At 44.9% G+C, this 18,650-nt stretch overlaps 1 protein-coding gene across 3 annotated transcripts in view; it reads right to left on the bottom strand.

Annotated features, from left to right (window-relative positions):
* The window catches only part of creb3l2 (cAMP responsive element binding protein 3-like 2), a 161,279-nt gene that overhangs the window by 69,133 nt on the left and 73,496 nt on the right, over positions 1-18,650 (bottom strand). For all 3 annotated transcript variants that reach the window (XM_070900697.1, XM_070900698.1, XM_070900699.1), the window contains exon 3: positions 11,102-11,313. In XM_070900697.1, the coding sequence (XP_070756798.1) occupies positions 11,102-11,313 (212 nt within the window). The remainder of the gene's footprint in view (positions 1-11,101; positions 11,314-18,650) is intronic.

The following is an 18,650-nucleotide window of genomic DNA, read 5'->3' as shown; positions in this document are numbered from 1 at the left end:
ACCATTGTTTAAAAAAGGGAGAAAGGGATAGACCGAGTAATTACAAGCCAATCAGCCTAACCTCGGTGGTGGGAAAACTTTGGAAAAAATTCTGTGGGACAGTATTAATCATCATTTAGAAAGGTACAGATTAATCGGCAGTCAGCATGGATTTGTTAAGGCAAGTTCGTGTCTGACCAACTTGACTGAATTTTTTGAGAAGGTAACAAGGTCAATGAGGGTAGTAATAATGTAATGTATATGGATTTTAGCAAGGCTTTTGACAAGGTCAACATGTCAGAAATGTAAAAGCCTATAGGATCAAAGGGAAAGTGGCAAGCTGGATCCAAAATTGGATCAGTGGCAGGAAGCAAAGGGTAATGGTCGACAAGTGTTTTTGTGATTGGAAGGCTGTTGGGTTCGCAGGGTTCAGTACTTACTTTTTGTGGTGGTATACATCAATGATTTATACTTCAATGCAGAGGGCATGTTTCAGAAGTTTGAAGATGATATAAAAATTGCCCGTGTGGTTCATAGTGAGGAAGAAATGTAGACTGCAGGAAGAAGGTGGGCAGAAAAGGGGGAAATGGAATTCAATCCGGAGAAGTGTGAAGTAATGCATTTGGGGATGGCAAACAAGGCAAGCCTATACACAATAAATGGTGGGATACTGAGAAGTGTAGAGGATCAAAAGAAACTCAGAGTGCATGTCCACAGATCCCTGAAGGTAGCAGACCAGGTAGATAAGGTGGTTAAGAAGGCATACAGGATACTTGCCTTTATTATCGGAGGCATAGAATACAAGAGCAAGGATGTTATACTTGAACTGTATAAAACACCAGTTAGGCCACAGCTGGAGTACTGTGTACAGTTCTGGTCTCCACATTACAGGAAAGATGTGATTGCACTAGAGAGGGTGCAGATGAGATTTACGAGGATGTTGCCAGGACTGGATAATTTTAGCTATGCGGAAAAATTGAATAGGCTCGAGTTGTTTTCTTTGGAACACGAGGCGGCTGAGGGGAGACTTAATTAAGGTGGTTTAAAATTATGAGGGATCTAGATAAGAGTGGATAGGAAGGACCTATTTCTTTTAGCAGAGAGGTCAATAACCAGGGAACACGGACACGATGGGCCGAATGGTCTCCCCTTCTGTATCGTAAGTTTTCCATGATTTAAAGTAATTGGCAGAATCATTAGGGAATTGAGAACTTTTTTCACCCAGAGGTGGTGCGGGGGTCTGGAACTCACTGCCTGAAAGGGTGGTACAGACAGAAGCCCACAGTGCATTTAAAAAGTACTTGGACATGCACTTCAAGTGTTGTAACATACAAGGCTGCTGACCAAAAGCTAGAAAGTGGGATTAGGCCGAATAGCTTTTTTTCAGCCAGCACAGACACGATGTGCTGTAAATTTCTAAGATTCTATAAATTCACTCTCATGCGTAATAAGAATACAAGGTGAGTTTCTATAAATTTCTTCTCCCGGAAGAAAACACTGCATGATTGGCTGACCTCAAGGCACCAAATTGCCAATGTGTAATATTCATAAAATCTACCTTTTAGTATCTTTACATGGATTCAGGACTAAAAACACCACCACGTTATATATACCAATGTGAATTGTATTCAGGTCAGTTTTAGCTTCTTTTTTAAGTGAGTTAAATTTTAGTGTTTCTGCGGAAATGCCCCATATCATCTAGCTAAATGGAAAGAACTTGTGGTTATATAGCACATTTCATGACCTTTACAACCAATTTGAAGTGTAATCGCTCTTGTCATGTAGGAAACATGGCAGCCAATTTGCACATAGCAAGGTCCCAAAAAACAGCACTGTGATAATGATTAGATCATGTGTTTTAGTGGTATTGGCTGAGGGATAAATATTGGCCAGGTGTTTTGCGTCGAGCATGTGTTCTTCATACCTGTTCTGTGCCCCTTCAGTGACATATTGCTTTCTGGCCCCTCAGTTATAAAACAGCATTCTCTCCAACTTGTGAGCAGCAGCATGGGAGACTCACTAGATAATTACTAAATGTTATTGAGGGAGATATGCATGTCTAATGGGAGTCCTTTGTGTTTTATGCTGCTAATAAAGGAACAAAAATTAGGAAGAACTATTTTGTGTGCAACTCTTCTTTCTTCAACTTAACATTAGCAAGACTAGAGGTAACAATATTTGCTCCCAGCAGAAACATAAGAACATAAGAATTATCAACAGGAGTAGGCCATTCGGCCCCTCGAGCCTGCTCCACCATTCAGTGAGATCATGGCTGATCTTCTACCTCAACTCCACTTTCCTGCACTATCCCCATATCCCTTAATATCCAAAAAATCTATCAATCTCTGACTTTAATATACTCAAAGACTAAGCCTCCACAGGGAAAGAGAATTCCAAAGATTCACCAACCTCTGAGTGAAGAAGTTTCTCCTCATCTCAGTCCTAAATGGCCGACCTCTTATTCTGAGACTGACTCCTGATTATAGACTCCTCTACCTTGTCAAGCCCTGTAAGAATTTTGTATGTTTCAATGAGATCACCTCTCATTCTTCTAAACTCCAGAGAATATAGGCCTAGTCTACTCAATTTCTCCTCATAGGACAATCAGCCCCATCCCAGGAATTAGTCTGGTGAACCTTAGTTGCACTCCCTCAAATGGAAAGTATATCATTCCTGAGGTAAGGTGACCAAAATTGTACACAATACTACAGGTGCGGGCTCACCAGGGCACTATATAATTGCAGTAAGACGTCTTTACTCTTATACTCAAATCCTCTTATAATAAAGGCCAAAATACAATTTTCTTTCTTCATTGCTTGCTGTACCTGCATGTTAACTTTCAGTGATTGGTGTACAAGGACACCCAGATCCCTCTGAACGCCAACATTTCCAAATCTCTCACCATTTAAAAAATACTCTGCTTTTCTACTCTACACAACAGCCTTCCATTACACTGCCTGGTTGTTCAAACAGGAGAGCTGCCTATCTCTACTTCAAACACTACTTGCTTCCATCCCTATCTCACCCCCAAAGTCACTGAAACTCTCAACCACGCATCATCACATCCAGGTTTTACGTCTCACTAGCTTCCTCGCCTTCACACTTTACAAATTCCAACAATCCTGTTCACCTATAAACCCTGTTCTTGTTGACTTCACTGGTTTTCCATCTTCATACTTCCTGTGTCAGCCTACTGTGTCCTCTCCCTGCAACTTTCCATAATTGGTAGCAGGCCCCTGATAGCAGGCTCCAGCTAAACTCCTCCCAATTTGCTACATCTTTCCTCACCTTCAAAATTTCTCTCTTTAAGCATGCCTTCAGTCCTGCTCAGTATCTGTGCAGGGCTATGAATTAAGTGCCATCAAGATTTCTAACAGCAGGCAAGTGTGACTTCTCTACTGGTGTAAAAGTACAGTTTGGCGTGTCATGAAGTGCATAACATTACTAGCAGTGATTTGTGGCTGTGGTGTCATCAAGGCAATAGGCACATTTGTTCGTGCGGTATCACTGTAACCAATTTTGGAAGAGCAACCTTACACTGTTCTCTACTTTACACTGGGTATCCCATCTCCTTAATTGTGTCAATTTCTCTAATACAGAGACCTGTAGTGAGAAAATGCATAGGACTGACTCCCCACATTCATAGACCTGAAACCAGCACCTTTTTCAACAGCAGGATCATAGATCCACATTTTCATGGATCTGAGGTTCTGTTAGTTCCTGGAACCTGGGTTATTTACTCTATGGCGTGCAACAGAAGGAGGCAGAGCTATAAGTCTTCAGTCAGCTGCACTCCTAGGGCCCAAGTTTCCACATGATTTGCGCCTGATTTTTAGGAGCAACTGGTGGAGAACGGACTATCTTAGAAATCTCAATTCTCCACATTTTTTTTTCTGCAGTTCTAGTCAGGTAGAACAGTTCTACTTTGGAACAGAATTTTTTCTTCATAAGGGGGCGTGTCCGGCCACTGACGCCTGATTTGAAAGTTTCCACAGTGAAAACGTACTCCAAACTAAAGTAGAATGGAGCAAGTGAAGATTTTTGTAGAACTGAAAAAGCCTGTTCTACACATTAAAAAATCAGGCGCAGGTTACAAATTAGGCGTCCAGAACGAGGTGGGGGGGGAGGGAAGTCATTAAATTCTATAATAAATCCTTATTTATACTTATACAAATATTATACAAATAAATCCAACCTGAATAAACATTTATAAGCAAAGAAAAGATTAAATACCTGTGTGAAAGTGCTTCAGGCAAGCCTTTCGCGACCGAAGGCTGAACGGGCCGGCCCGAGACTTCGGGCAGGGCCCATCCCCAGCATCAGATTTACAGGTAGGTGGCGTTGGGTTGGGTTGGGTAGGGGAGGTTCGGTTCGGTTCGGGGGGGGGAGGGAGAGAGAGAGAGGGGGGGGGAGGGAGAGAGAGAGAGGGAGGGAGGGAGAGAGAGAGAGGGATGAAGGGAGGGAGAGAGAGGGAGGGGGGGGAGGGAGAGAGAGGGAGGGGGGAGGGAGAGAGAGGGAGGGGGGGAGAGAGAGAGAGAGGGAGGGGGGAGGGAGGGAGGGAGGGGGGAGGTCAGGTCGGATCCAGTCCGGGAGCGGGAGTCGGGTCGGGTCCAGTGGGGGGGGTGTCGGGGGGCGGGAGCGCGGGTCGGGTTGGGTCCAGTCGGGGGGGGCGGGGAGCGGGAACAGGAGCGCGGGTCGGGTCGGGTCCAGGCGGGGAGCGGGAACAGGAGCGCGGGTCGGGTCGGGTCGGGGGGGGGGAGTGGGTGTGGTCCGGAGGCAGGGGGGAGCGGGTGTCGGGTCTGGTCCGGAGGCAGGGGGGAGCGAGTGTCGGGTCTGGTCGGGGGTGGGGGGGGGGGGGTGGGGGAAAGCAGGAGCTGGCCATGGGAGGAGCCTTATTCACGCAGCCCCAGTGAGGCCATTCAGCCAGGGCTAGGGGCTGCGTGCTTCGGGCCCCTCCCACACAGTTCGGCGCCTGGAGCTACTGCACTTGCGTATGTAGCGCGCATGTGCAGAGGTCCCGGCAGTGTTTTCAGCGCAGGGACCTGGCTCCGCCCCCCCACAGCTCGTGCTGGCTGCGCCGAGGGCCAGAGGATCTGCAGGTAGGTGAAGAATACCACGGATTTTTTTAGGCGCACTTTGTGGCGCGAAAAACGGGCGTCCAGGTCGGGACTGCGCCGTTCTAGGCGCGTGTGGAAACTTGGGCCCCTAGTGTCAAAGCACTTAGTGACCAAAATTCCCTTGATAACGCTGCCCGTTAACGCTGGCCATGGGCGGCTTACGGGCGGCAAAGGCCTACCGTCGGCGGAGAGCGGCGTCCACGTCTCCGTAGAAATTAAGTTGGGCATTGGTGCTGGCATCAAGAGGCAATGCTGTGCCCTCTAACACCACCCAAGTGGTGATGTCAGCAAGCGTACGACGCCCCCTTGGCGCCAGTGCCACGATATTTGGTTTCTACGGTGGCCTTACCGGCAGGCGTTCATAACCACCTGCAAAAAGAAGTCGGAACATCAGGAATCCCGGGCGGCATCACCCAGAGGGCAAGGTAAGTTTTTTTCTTTATTTCAGCATATATTTATTAGTTGCACCAGTGGGGAAGTGTAGGTGTGGGACGGAAAAGTTTTCATTTTTTTTTTCCTTCCGTGTTTTTCCAGCTCGTATGCCGGCAGCCTTCCATCATGAAATTCCGTAGGCCTCCTGAATACCCGCCCCGTTGGCCCCCGAGGATGAGTGTGCACACCACTTTTAGTGTTGTTCTCATCTTTGGGTAAAAAAATTCAATTTGGCAGTTTGGGGCAGCACCCAACGCCTGGCGCTAAATTCAGCACTCAGGTAGTGACACCGCCTCAAAAACAGCCATACCCAATTTCAACCTCTTAATGTTTGATCTATCTATTTTGAGCGATTTGAGGGGAAAAGCCACCCAGTGGCCAGATTTAGAGTGCAATTAGAGAGTGATGCATTTACACAGGCAATTTCCATTATAAAATGTGGACATTGGAATTTATATTAGATAAAAGTTGAAACGAAACTATGACAGAAAGGGTGTCAAGAAGTGAGCACAGATGTAAGATTTTTGAGATACAGACTAGTCAATCTCCCACGGTAGTGCACATGGGGAGTCAAGACCAATTGTAGACGTCAGCAGGGTTAGAGAGCAAGGAATAACTGGACCAAGTTGTGCAGATGCACACACACACAAACACAGTAAAAAGTATGCATTCACTAGACATGACACTCAAAGCATTCAAGAGCTTGACAGTATGAAAGTAACAGAGATTAGACAAACTACCTGGTCCAGAGAACTTGTACCTGCGAGTCTTAAAGGAGATGCAATGGAAAATAGTCCAATTTTAATTGCTATTTTGTAAATTTCCTAAAAATTGGAGAGTGATTCCATTAGATTGCAAAGTTATGCTAAGCTTAATATCTATTGTGGGGAAAACCTTTTGAAACAATTTTGAGATCTACTGAGGTACATTTTGAAAATGCATCTTGTTGAAAGACATAAATTCTATAGATAGAATTTCGATAGCGCCTTTCACATCCTCAGGATGTCCCAAAGCGCTTTACAGCCAATGAAGTACTTTTTGAATTGTAGTCACTGTTGTAATGTATGAAATGCAGCAGCCAAATTGCCCACAGAAAGGTCCCACAAACAGCAATGTGATAATGACCAGATAATCTGCTTTTGTGATGTTGATTTAGGGATAAATATTGTCCAGACACCAGGGATAACACCCCTGCTCTTCTTCGAAACAGTGCCATGTGATCTTTTACACCCACCTGAGAAAAAGGACAGCTAACATGTCTTCAGGAAAGCCAGACCACATATAGTTAACAAGAATGAGCTTTTAGCAGCCACTACTGACATGGTGAACAGGTAAAGGACTGTTGATATATTGAATTTTGGGTGGCCCTTAACATGGTTCTGCATCAATAAATACTGGCTAAGGTAAGGAGTCAAAACAGGAAATAGATAGAAATGTGATAGAAAATTGGCTTAGAGACAAGTGGGAATGTTTCAAGTTTGAGAAAAATTCTAAGTCAAATACCTCAGGGGTTACTCCTTGGACCGTTACTATATTTGGATAAGGATATGACAAGCAAAATATACAAGTTTGAAAATCATACCAAAACAGGAGGCAGGACAAACTATGAAAAACAATACAACCTGATTCAGAAACTTACTTCTTTTCCCCCCATATAACTTGGCCAATTGTCAAATACAATTCAATAAAGGTAAGTGAGAAATAATTCATATGGGAGGAAGAACATTGGAGGGCTTTTATACTTCAAAGTACCAATGCTGATCATGAGACAGATCCGGGGTTACAATGTATAAACCTTGGAAATTGATCAGTGTGTAGCATCTTGGGCCAATTTAAACTCAAATTTCTATTAAATCACCATTAGAGCTGTTAAGTGCAACTTTATCACAAAAAAACACTGCCTTCATATACCTCAAGTTCCTTTTGGCGAAAAGCTGTACAGCTATTACTTTCTCACAACTCAAATCTTTCTTTCTACCCCCATCTGTCCCGATGGTACAGTTGTTAATAGTCCTAAACAGAAAGCTTATATTTTGGCTTATTTTTCTGCTGCAATTCTAATCTTGTGGAAGAAGTTCCTTCCATTGCTTCCTTATGTTTAATTTGACTTTGACCCCTGCCAGGTCTGTTAGATACTCCCATTTTCTTGACTCAAAAATATTCTGATCCAGATATCTCTTGAATCACACTCAAGATGTGTGCTTCTAAAATTACTATGCGCTCTCTCAATCGTTCATACTGCCACTGCAACTTTCCTTCTTACACATTGCCATTTTTACCCTAATCCTTCTTACCATTCTTACTGCCTTTCCATTAGTACTTTATAAAAGTTACAGAAATTCCTGTAAACTGCCCAATTACCCATCAGTATATTTCTGGTGCAGCCTATCCACTGGACCCTGTTGTCTGTATTAAGTATTTCTGTAACTTTGCTGTTGAGTATGGAGGAAATATCTGTCACTGCTGTGAACATCTGCAAAGTCTTTGACAGAATCTAGTATCACACATTTTTAAATCAGCCATCATATAGCCTCTCAGTAAAGCTTTCTTCATAGCTATTTACGAGCTTTCTTTCAAATGCTCTATTACATGCTGTAGTTGATTAACTTAGGAGCTCACCAAGGATCTGTACTCCCTCCTACTTTCTCTTGTTCAGAACAATAACCTCCTCCACACAACCAACATTTTGTTGCTAACTATCCCATTCAACGTACATCAACTTCTTTCAAACTGCATGCCCTCATTGCTCACAAGCGGCAGTCTCCTTGCCCTGCATCCTGACGGCCAGTAATGTGATGAAAAAGTAAGCTCCATTTGAGGGGTCTATTCACTAATTAAATATGAATCATCATCTACTGCTGAAACCAGGTTGATTCAACATGCAGGGGAACCAACATTCCGGATAACATGACCTACCATATTTTCAAACCTTGGCATGGGTCAGCCCAAGATATCACCAACTGAAGTATCATTCACGGTCTCATCTTCTAAAGCCCTGCATATTTGTAAGACCACAAACGTGTTTTGATGTGCAAGTTAAACTAACCATCAAACCAGATGAAATATTAATACATTTCCCCCTCCATCCACCCCCATGAAGCCTCATGATCAAAAAATGAAAATGGCGCTAACCAACAGCTATCTCATCTTACTGTTGATGCCTTCACCCTTTGTTCTTTCTGATCTATTAATATCCTTAGGCTAAGGGGTCGCTCATTTAAAACAGAAACGAGGAGGAATTTCTTCTCTCAGAGGGTCGTGAATCTTTGGAATTTTCTACCCCAGAGAGCTGTGGAAGATGGGTCATTAAGGTGGAGATAGACAGATTTTTGAATGATAAAGAGACTCGAGGGTTATGGGGAGCGGGCAGCGAAGTTGTGTTAAGGACAAGATCAGATCAGCCATGATCTTACTGAATGGCGGAGCAGGCTCGAGGGGCAAAATGGCCTACTCCCGCTCCTATTTCTTATGTTCTTATGATCTCACAAGCTACTTTGCTTTAAATGGGATTCCAACATCACCGTCATTGTTAAAGCTGCCTCAAAGTAGCTCCATTTCCTCGATCATGCTAAATAGTTTTCTCTTCAACAACTCTAACCCTGGTTCTGGTCACCTACTGAAGAAAGGATATTACGTTTGAGAGGGTATAGAGCTGAGCTAAGCCCATTTTCCTTAAACATTCCTCTAAACTTCCTGATGAAAGGTCATTGACTTGAAATGTTAACTCTGCTTTTCTCTCCACAGATGCTGTCTGACCTGCTGAATATTTCCAGAATTTTGTGTTTATATTTCAGATTTCCAGCATCCGCAGTATTTTGCCTTTAAATTCCTGATGCGCAGAATCAGGAATTTAAGTTGGGAGGAATGGTCAAGAAAAATGGGCTTATTTTCTTTGGAAAAGGATACTGCAAGACGATCGAACTAAAGTTTTCAAAAATACGTAGGGAATTAACAAACTTGAACCAGACAAATTGTTAAGTATGGCAAACGGTTCAAACAGTAGCAAATGCTCGTTAAAAATTAGGAAGTTAGGAGTAAGAAGGAAACTCAAACAAAGCTGTGCAACAAGTTACCAGAGGGGATTTTGAAGCAGACAATACAATTCAGTTCAGGAAACATTGGATGCATTTCTGGAGACAGCTGTGATTGAGGGCTGTGGTGAAAAAAAGAGGCTTGTATTGGGCTAGTGGGTTTTTCGATCCGTAAAGACCTTGGGGGCGAAATTGGCCTGTGCCCCGATTGGGGGCAGTAACCAGTTAGGCCCAGTACTTGGTGTGGGACTTCTGCGCCAGGCACAAACACCGAATTGGGTTTACCGCCCCTCAAAGAAAGTAGAGCGCAATCTCGCGTGCTCCACTTCCTTTAGAGGCGGGTCCCCAGCCACTAGTGGGGCGAGGACTGCAGCGCTACGCGGATGCTCCTCATGGCGCTGATGGGCTTCAACGCCCCTTCCTTTTTCTTAAAAGGGAGGGTGGCTGCACACTCTAAGGCCTCTGTTGGCCTAAACTAGGCCACCAGGGCAGCGTGGGACTGGGCCTGCAGCCTGGCACCCAAAATGGAGTGTCGGACTACACAATGGCGGCCTGAACTGCGCTAGGAAGCCCTCAGTGGAGCCGACCTGAGAGTTGCAAACTACTGAAGATAGCAGCGCGGGGGGCTGGTGCCCTTCCCTTTACATCCCGCCCCTCGAACGGGTCGCGAAGTTGCCGTTGACATCCGCTCACACCAGCGTGGGCCGGTAAGGGGTCTGGCACGGTGGCCCAGGGCACTACCGTGTGGCACAGCACGCATCCGCAAACTCCCGGGCAATTTCCCGGGAGCCAGTAGCACTCCCCACCACCCCTAGGCGAAAAGTCTCTTCCGCCCTGTTAGAGAGCCTCCGGGGGGTGCTAAAAGAAGGACAATTTTGCTCCCCCTTGGACCCGAGGATGCAGCATGCATGCATTCTTTTGGCCAAGTGCACAGCAGTTTTAATGGTCAAGTCACATAGAAATTTACAGCTCGATATAATTTTAATGATGTATGGAACCTTTGAAGTAAAAATAAATTTAATATACAGTTGTGGTGAGTTTTTGCATCCATTATTCAGATTCACTGAGATTAAGTTGTCTTACTCCTCAATTGGATTTAGCTATTTATCCCAATTGTTCCAGAATGATGACTAATGTAGAAGGAACTAGAGGTATTTTTCTTTCTAATGTTGTCCTCTCCTCTCCTAAAGGCTAATTTGTGCTGGAACATTGGTCCATGGGAGGCCTCTGGTGCCATGCCTTATAGGGCCATTCATCATGTTAGAGACTAGGCAACAAGAGTAACAAGCTTATATGACTGCGAAAGGCATTGCCACTAATGCCAAATTCTACTCTTACCTCAATTCACATATACTTGCACCTTCCAGGAGGGATCATTTCATAGTAATAGGATCAGAAATCCTGACTGCACAATTGATTATCCAGTTAAGAACATGAAACCCAGCACAGCCTAGGATTCAAACCCAGGGCCTTTTTCTTTTAGCCCATGAGATTATTGAGAGCCCAAGAAGAACAAATGCAGAGACACAGAGTACCCCTTACCTGAACATTTGGGACTGCATCACATGCTGTTTCAATCACAGGGGCTGTGTCCACCTTATATGTGTCGAGTGCAATGTCTATGACCATGGAGGTTGCTGCGGTTGTTAAGGTAACAGAAGGAGCAAGACAGTTACTATCACAGAGCAGAGCTTCATGCTTCAGTGTGATTGGCTTTAGATCAGAACTCACTGACCAGGATTCACACTCCATATCTGCAGAGGAAAATTTAAAACAAAATTAAGTTTTACAGATTTTAAGAAGTTTGATATGTTGTTAAAAATTATAATCGTCTTCCTCTTTGGATGGATTTCCTCAAGTACAGTGTCAATAATAGTATAATAGTTGTGACCATTCAGGCAGCAGGTACTTCCCGCCTGTTCGGTTAGTACCATTTACTCCTCTTTCACCTCTGCACCGAGGCACTGTGCTACCTCTTCAAGCTTACTATCTGCATCCTCTGAAATGTGTGTAGCTGCACTGGTGCTTGCAAACATTGGAGAGAATGATTTAGGGTGCTGGCCATAAGCTGCTTATCCAGGCAAACAATAAGAGAACAGAGACATATGTAATAAATGCTGGCTTCAAGAATCACCTTCAAACAGCTGGCATTTCAATACATAGTATGTGTTTTAGTGGCTGTGTGTATGTCAGCGAGTGCGAAATTATGCCTCATGAGAGTATGTCTGTGTGGGTTAAGTGGTCATGCGGGTGGACATTGAGAGGTGAGGGGCCCTGTGGATGGTCTGTAGAGGTGAGTGGTCATTGGGAGGTGAGAGGTCAAACAGGTGGTCATTGGGAAGTGAGAGGTCTTGCGGAAATGGGAATCTGCTCACTTGACAAAGTAAGGCTGCGTTGTATGTCTGTGTGGGGTGATTTCAGAGCTTGCCTCTCAGGAGAGAACATTCGGTGGTAGGTCGTATCACCGTACTGGTGAAATACAAGGATCAATTTCAGAGCTTGCCTCTAATAGTAGTGGCAGGAGACAAACCTGCCTTACTAGGAAGAAATTGGTTGGGATCACTGAAGCTGGATTGGAGTGAGATTTTGTGTGTTGAAACGAGATTTGCATCAAAGGATGATGTCATCAAGAAGTATCTGAAGGTGTTCCGCGAGACAGGCAGTCCGATCCAAGGCTTCAAGGTGAGTGTCAGGGTACAGAAGCTCGCTAGACCAGTTTACTGTAAGCCACATTCCGTACCATATGCGCTCAAGGAGAGTTGAGCAAGAACTCAAAAGATGAGACATTATCTCTAAGATAGATCGATGTAAGTAGGCTACACCCATTGTACAGAAGTCAGATGGTAAGGTAAGATTGTGTGATGATTATAAAGTTACTGTAAACCGGGTTCTCGAGGGTAATCTCCCCAATTCATTACTAAATGTAGAACATTTGTTCACAACACTGACAGGTGGTCAGATCTTAAAGTTGGATCTTACAACTTGAACTAGATGAGGAGTCCAAGTCCTGCTTGACTATAAAGAATTATCTAGGCCTATATCAATTTAATAGGCTACCATTTGGAGTGTTTTCTGCCCCCGTCATATTCCAAGGGGTGATGAACCAAATTTTGCATGGTATTGAAGGGGTAGTATGCTATTTAGATGACATACTCATTTCGGCATCAAACAGGCAAATAGTCAGTGGCATGGAACCTGATCAAGTGGACTGCTTTGTCTTGGATGTTGTTTAAGCTTCGAGTATTGCTGCATGAGTGGTGAATTTTCCATCACACTGCTGAGTTGACTTGTAGCTGGTGGCCACCCGACCTGCGAGAGAACAGCTCCGCAAGTCGGCAAGTAAAAGAGCTGGAGCGGCGTACCACTTCAACCTCCAGCGCGAGCTGCTCCAAGTGTGCGACGATTTTGAGATGGGCGACTGGATGATGTCATCAAATCTCTGATCGCCATTTTGGAATGTGGGCAGGAACATCAGCAGGGCCCAGGTACAGAGAGGAGTGGGAAGGTCGGGGCGGATGAGCGGCGAGTGTTTGTGACGAGATGCGGTGAATGTTTATGGCGGAGAAGCGGAGAGAGATCGTGACGGAGGTGCAACACATGAGGGTACGAGGCCCAGAAGAGCTGAGGGCCCAGGGGCAGCATGGGCCAGCCCACACTGCAATATGTGTGCGCATTAACTCAGTGCAGCAGAGCTGGTCTCCAGTCGTCATGGTTAATCCTTGCCACTGGACCAATACCTAGCTCTGTCAAGCCAGTGTGGTAGCTGGTGTGCAACTTCCACCACACGTTAAAAAATTCACGCACAGGCATCTTTCACCCCCTCAATTGGAGTTCAGGACTGGAACATTGGGTTCTTCATCGAAACACCTGTGAACTTGTGGAAGCAAGTCATCCTAGTTCGAGGGACCGCCTATGATGATGATGCACACTCGGAGTCCGAGGAGCAAGAGTTCAGGGAAGCAGCGGGACGTCGAGGAGGCTAGCGGCCTATAAAGGCCTACTGGTGCAGCTGCGACAGGGAGAGAAGGCAAAAAAGTAGAAAGAAATCGAAAGGTAACGTCACAGCCAAGAGGGTAAGTGACTGGTAAGTATTTTTTTCTTTTTCTTTATCAGTAAGTAACATTTAGCATTGTTGTTGCCAAATTAATCAATCTAGGGGTTAAGTCATGGCAGGAGAGCTCGGACACGTGTTATGCTCCTCCTGCACTATGTGGGAAGTCAGAGACGCTCCCAGTGTCCCCGACGACTACGTGTGCGGGAAGTGCATCCACCTGCAACACCCGACAGACAGCATTGCGGCACTGGAGCTGTGGGTGGATTCACTTTGGAGCATGCGCGATGCTGAGGATGTCGTGAATAGCACAGTTAGCGAGTTGGTCTTACTGCAGGTGAAGAGTACACAGCCAGATAGGGTATGGGTGACCAACAGGAAGAGCAGTGGTAGGAAGGTAGTGCAGGGGTCAACTGCAATCATCCCCTTGCAAAACAGGATACAGCGCTTTGGGTACTGTTGAGGGGGATAACTTAACAGGGGAGAGCAGTAGCAGCCAAGTTCAAGGCACCGTGGGTGGCTCTACTGCACAGGAGGGCAGGAAAAAGAGTGGGAGAGCAATAGTGATAGAGGATTCAATTGTAAGGGGAATAGATAGGCGATTCTGCCGCCGCAACCGAGACTCCAGGATGGTATGTTGCCTCCCTGGTGCAAGGGTAAAGGATGTCTCGGAGCGGGTGCAGGACATTATGAAAAGGGAGGGTGAACAGCCAGTTGTCGTGGTGCATATAGGTACCAACGATATAGGTTAAAAAAACTGGATGAGGTCCTACGAGACGAATTTAGGGAGCTAGGAGCTAAATTAAAAGTAGGACCTCAAAAGTAGTAATCTCAGGATTGCTACCAGTACCACGTGCTAGTCAGAGTAGGAATCGCAGGATAGCTCAGATGAAAACGTGGCTTGAAGAGTGGTGCAGAAGGGAGGGATTCAAATTCCTGGGACATTGGAACCGGTTCTGGGGGAGGTGGGACCAGTACAAACCGGACGGTCTGCACCTGGGAGGACCAGAAGCAATGTCCTAGGAGGAGTGTTTGCTAGTGCTGTTGGGGAGGAGTTAAACTAATTTGGCAGGGGGATGGGAACCTATGCAGGGAGACAGAGGGAAATAAAATGGAGGCAGAAGCAAAAGATAGAAAGGAGAAAAGTAAAAGTGGAGGGCAGAGAAACCCATGGCAAAAAGCAAAAAGGGCCACATTACAGCAAAATTCTAAAGGGGCAAAGTGTGTTAAAAAGACAAGCCTGAAAGCTCTGTGCCTCAATGCGAGGAGTATTCGGAATAAGGTGGACAAATTAACTACGCAGAAAGCAGTTAATGGATATGATGTAATTGACATCATGGAGACATGGCTCCAGGGTGACCAAGGCTGGGAACTCAACATCCAGGGGTATTCAACATTTAGAAAAGATAGACAGAAATGAAAATGAGGCTGGGTGGCGTTGCTGGTTAAAGAGGAAATTAATGCAATAGTAAGGAAGGAAATTAGCCTGGATGATGTGGAATCGGTATGGGTGGAGCTGCGGAATACCAAAGGGCAGAAAACACTAGTGGGAGTTGTGTACAGACCACCAAACAGTAGTAGTAAGGTTGGGGATAGCATAAAACAAGAAATAAGGGATGTGTGCAATAAAGGTACAGCAGTTATCATGGGCGACTTTAATCTACATATTGACTGGGCTAACCAAACTGATAGCAATGTGGTGGAGGAAGATCTCCTGAAGTGTATTAGCGATGGTTTTCTGGACCAATATGTAGAGGAACCAATTAGAGAGCTGGCCATCCTAGACTGGGTGATGTGTAATGAGAAGGGACTAATTAGCAATCTTGTTGTGTGAGGCCCCTTGGGGAAGAGTGACCATAATATGGTAGAACTCTTTATTAAGATGGAGAGTGACACAGTTAATTCAGAAACTAGGGTCCTGAACTTAAAGAAAGGTAACTTCGACAGTATGCGGCTTGAATTGGCTAGAATAGACTGGCAAGTGATACTTAAAAAGGGTTGACGGTGGATAGGCAATGGCAAACATTTAAGGATCAAATGGATGAACTTCAACAATTGTACATCCCTGTCTGGAGTAAAAGTAAAAAGGCGAAGGTGGCTCAACCGTGGCTAACAAGGGAAATTAAGGATAGTTTTAAATCCAAGGAAGAGGCATATAAATTGGCCAGAAAAAGCAGCAAACCTGAGGACTGGGAGAAATTTAGAATTCAGCAGAGGAGCACTAAGGGTTTAATTAAGAGGGGGAAAATAGAGTACGAGAGGAAGCTTGCCAGGAACATAAAAACTGACTGCAAAAGCTTCTATATATATGTGAAGAGAAAAAGATTAGTGAAGACAAATGTAGATTCCTTGCAGTCGGAGTCACGTGAATTTATAATGGGGAACAAAGAAATGGCAGGTTCTGTCTTCACGAAGGAAGACACAAATAACCTTCCGGATGTACTTGGGGACAGAGGGTCTAGTGAGAATGAGGAACAGAAGGATATCTTTATTAGGCAGGAAATTGTATTCTGGAAATTGATGGGATTGAAGGCCGATAAATCCTCAGGGCCTGATAGTCTGCATCCCAGAGTACTTAAGGAAGTGGCCCTAGAAATAGTGGATGCATTGGTGATCATTTTCCAACAGTCTATCGACTCTGGAACAATTCCTACGGACTGGAGGGTAGCTAATGTAACACCACTTTTTAAAATAGGAGGGAGAGAGAAAATGGGTAATTATAGACTGGTTAGCCTGACATCAGTAGTGGGGAAAATGTTGAAATCAATCATTAAGGATGAAATAGCAGCGCATTTGGAAAGCAGTGACAGGATCGGTCCAAGTCAGCATGGATTTATGAAAGGGAAATCATGCTTGACGAATCTTCTTGAATTTTGTGAGAATTTAACTAACAGAATGGACAAGGGAGAACCAGTGGATGTGGTGTATTTCGACTTTCAAAAGACTTTTGACAAGGTCCCACACAAGAGATTGGTGTGCAAAATCAAAGCAAATGGTATTGGGGTAATGTACTGACGTGGATAGAGAACTGGTTGGCAGACAGGAAGCAGAGAGTCGGGATAAAAGGGTCCTTTTCAGAATGGCAGGCAGTGACTCGAGTGGGGTGCTGCAGGGCCCTGTGCTGGGACCCCAGCTCTTTACAATATTCATTAATGATTTAGATGAAGGAATTGTGTGTAATATTTCCAAGTTTGCAGATGACACTAAACTGGGTGGTGGTGTGAGCTGTGAGGAGGACGCTAAGTGGCTGCAGGGTGACTTGGACAGGTTAGGTAAGTGGGCAAATGCATGGCAGATGCAGTATAAGATGGATAAATGTGAGGTTATCCACTTTGGGGGCAAAAACACGAAGGCAGAATATTATCTGAATGGCGGCAGATTAGGAAAAGGAGAGGTGCAACGAGACCTGGGTGTCATGGTTCATCAGTCATTGAAAGTTGGCATGCAGGTACAGCAGGGGGTGAAGACGACAAATGGTACGTTGGCCTTCATAGCTAGGGGATTTGAGTATAGGAGCAAGGAGGTCTTAGTGCAGTTGTACAGGGCCTTAGTGAGGCCTCACCTGGAATATTGTGTACATTATTTTATTTAATTTAATGCAGGAATTTAATTTAAAAAGGGAGGAAGAACAGCCAGTTGTAGTGGTGCATATTGGTACCAACGACATAGGTTAAAAAAAGGGATGAGGTCCTACGAAATGAATTTAAGGAGCTAGGAGCTAAATTAAAAAGTAGGACCTCAAAAGTAGTAATCTCGGGATTGCTACCAGTACCATGTGCTAGTCAGAGTAGGAATCGCAGGATAGCGCAGATGAATACGTAGCTTGAGCAGTGGTGCAGCAGGGAGGGATTCAAATTCCTGGAGGAGGTGGGCCAGTACAAACCGGACGGTCTGCACCTGGGCAGGACCGGAACCAATGTTCTAGGGGGAGTGTTTGCTAGTGTTGTTGGGGAGGAGTTAAACTAATATGGCAGGGGAATGGGAACCAATGGAGGGAGACAGAGGGAAACAAAAAGGAGACAAAAGCAAAAAACAGAAAGGAGATGAGAAAAAGTGGAGGGCAGAGAAACGCAAGACAAAGAACAAAAAGGGCCACTGTACAACAAAATTCGAAAAGGACAAAGGGTGTTAAAAAAACAAGCCTGAAGGCTTTGTGTCTTAATGCAAGGAGTATCCGTAATAAGGTGGATGAATTAAATGTGCAAATAGATGTTAACAAATATGATATGATTGGGATTACGGAGACGTGGCTCCAGGATGATCAGGGCTGGGAACTCAACATCCAGGGGTATTCGACATTCAGGAAGGATAGAATAAAAGGAAAAGGAGGTGGGGTAGCATTGCTGGTTAAAGAGGAGATTAATACAATAGTTAGGAATGACATTAGCTTGAATGATGTGGAATCTATATGGGTAGAGCTGCAGAACACCAAAGGGCAAAAAACGTTAGTGGGAGTTGTGTACAGACCTCCAAACAGTAGTAGTGATGTTGGGGAGGGCATCAAACAAGAAATTATGGGTGCATGCAATAAGGGTGCAGCAGTTATAATGGGTGACTTTAATATGCACATAGATTGGGCTAGCCAAACTGGAAACAATACGGTGGAGGAGGATTTCCTGGAGTGCATAAGGGATGGTTTTCTGGACCAATATGTCGAGGAACCAACTAGGGGAGAGGCCATCTTAGACTGGGTGTTGTGTAATGAGAGAGGATTAATTAGCAATCTCGTTGTGCGAGGCCCCTTCGGGAAGAGTGACCATAATATGGTGGAATTCTGCATTAGGATGGAGAATGAAACAGTTAATTCAGAGACCATGGTCCAGAACTTAAAGAAGGGTAACTTTGAAGGTATGAGGCGTGAATTGGTTAGGATAGATTGGCGAATGATACTTAAGGGGTTGATGTGGATGGGCAATGGCAGACATTTAAAGAACGCATGGATGAACGACAACAATTGTACATTCCTGTCTGGCATAAAAATAAAAAAGCGAAGGTGGGTCAACCGTGGCTATCTAGGGAAATCAGGGATAGTATTAAAAC

This window comes from Pristiophorus japonicus, chromosome 15, assembly GCF_044704955.1.
Source record: "Pristiophorus japonicus isolate sPriJap1 chromosome 15, sPriJap1.hap1, whole genome shotgun sequence".
NCBI classification, from domain to species: Eukaryota; Metazoa; Chordata; class Chondrichthyes; family Pristiophoridae; genus Pristiophorus; species Pristiophorus japonicus.
This window is presented reverse-complemented; position numbering and strand designations above follow the sequence as displayed.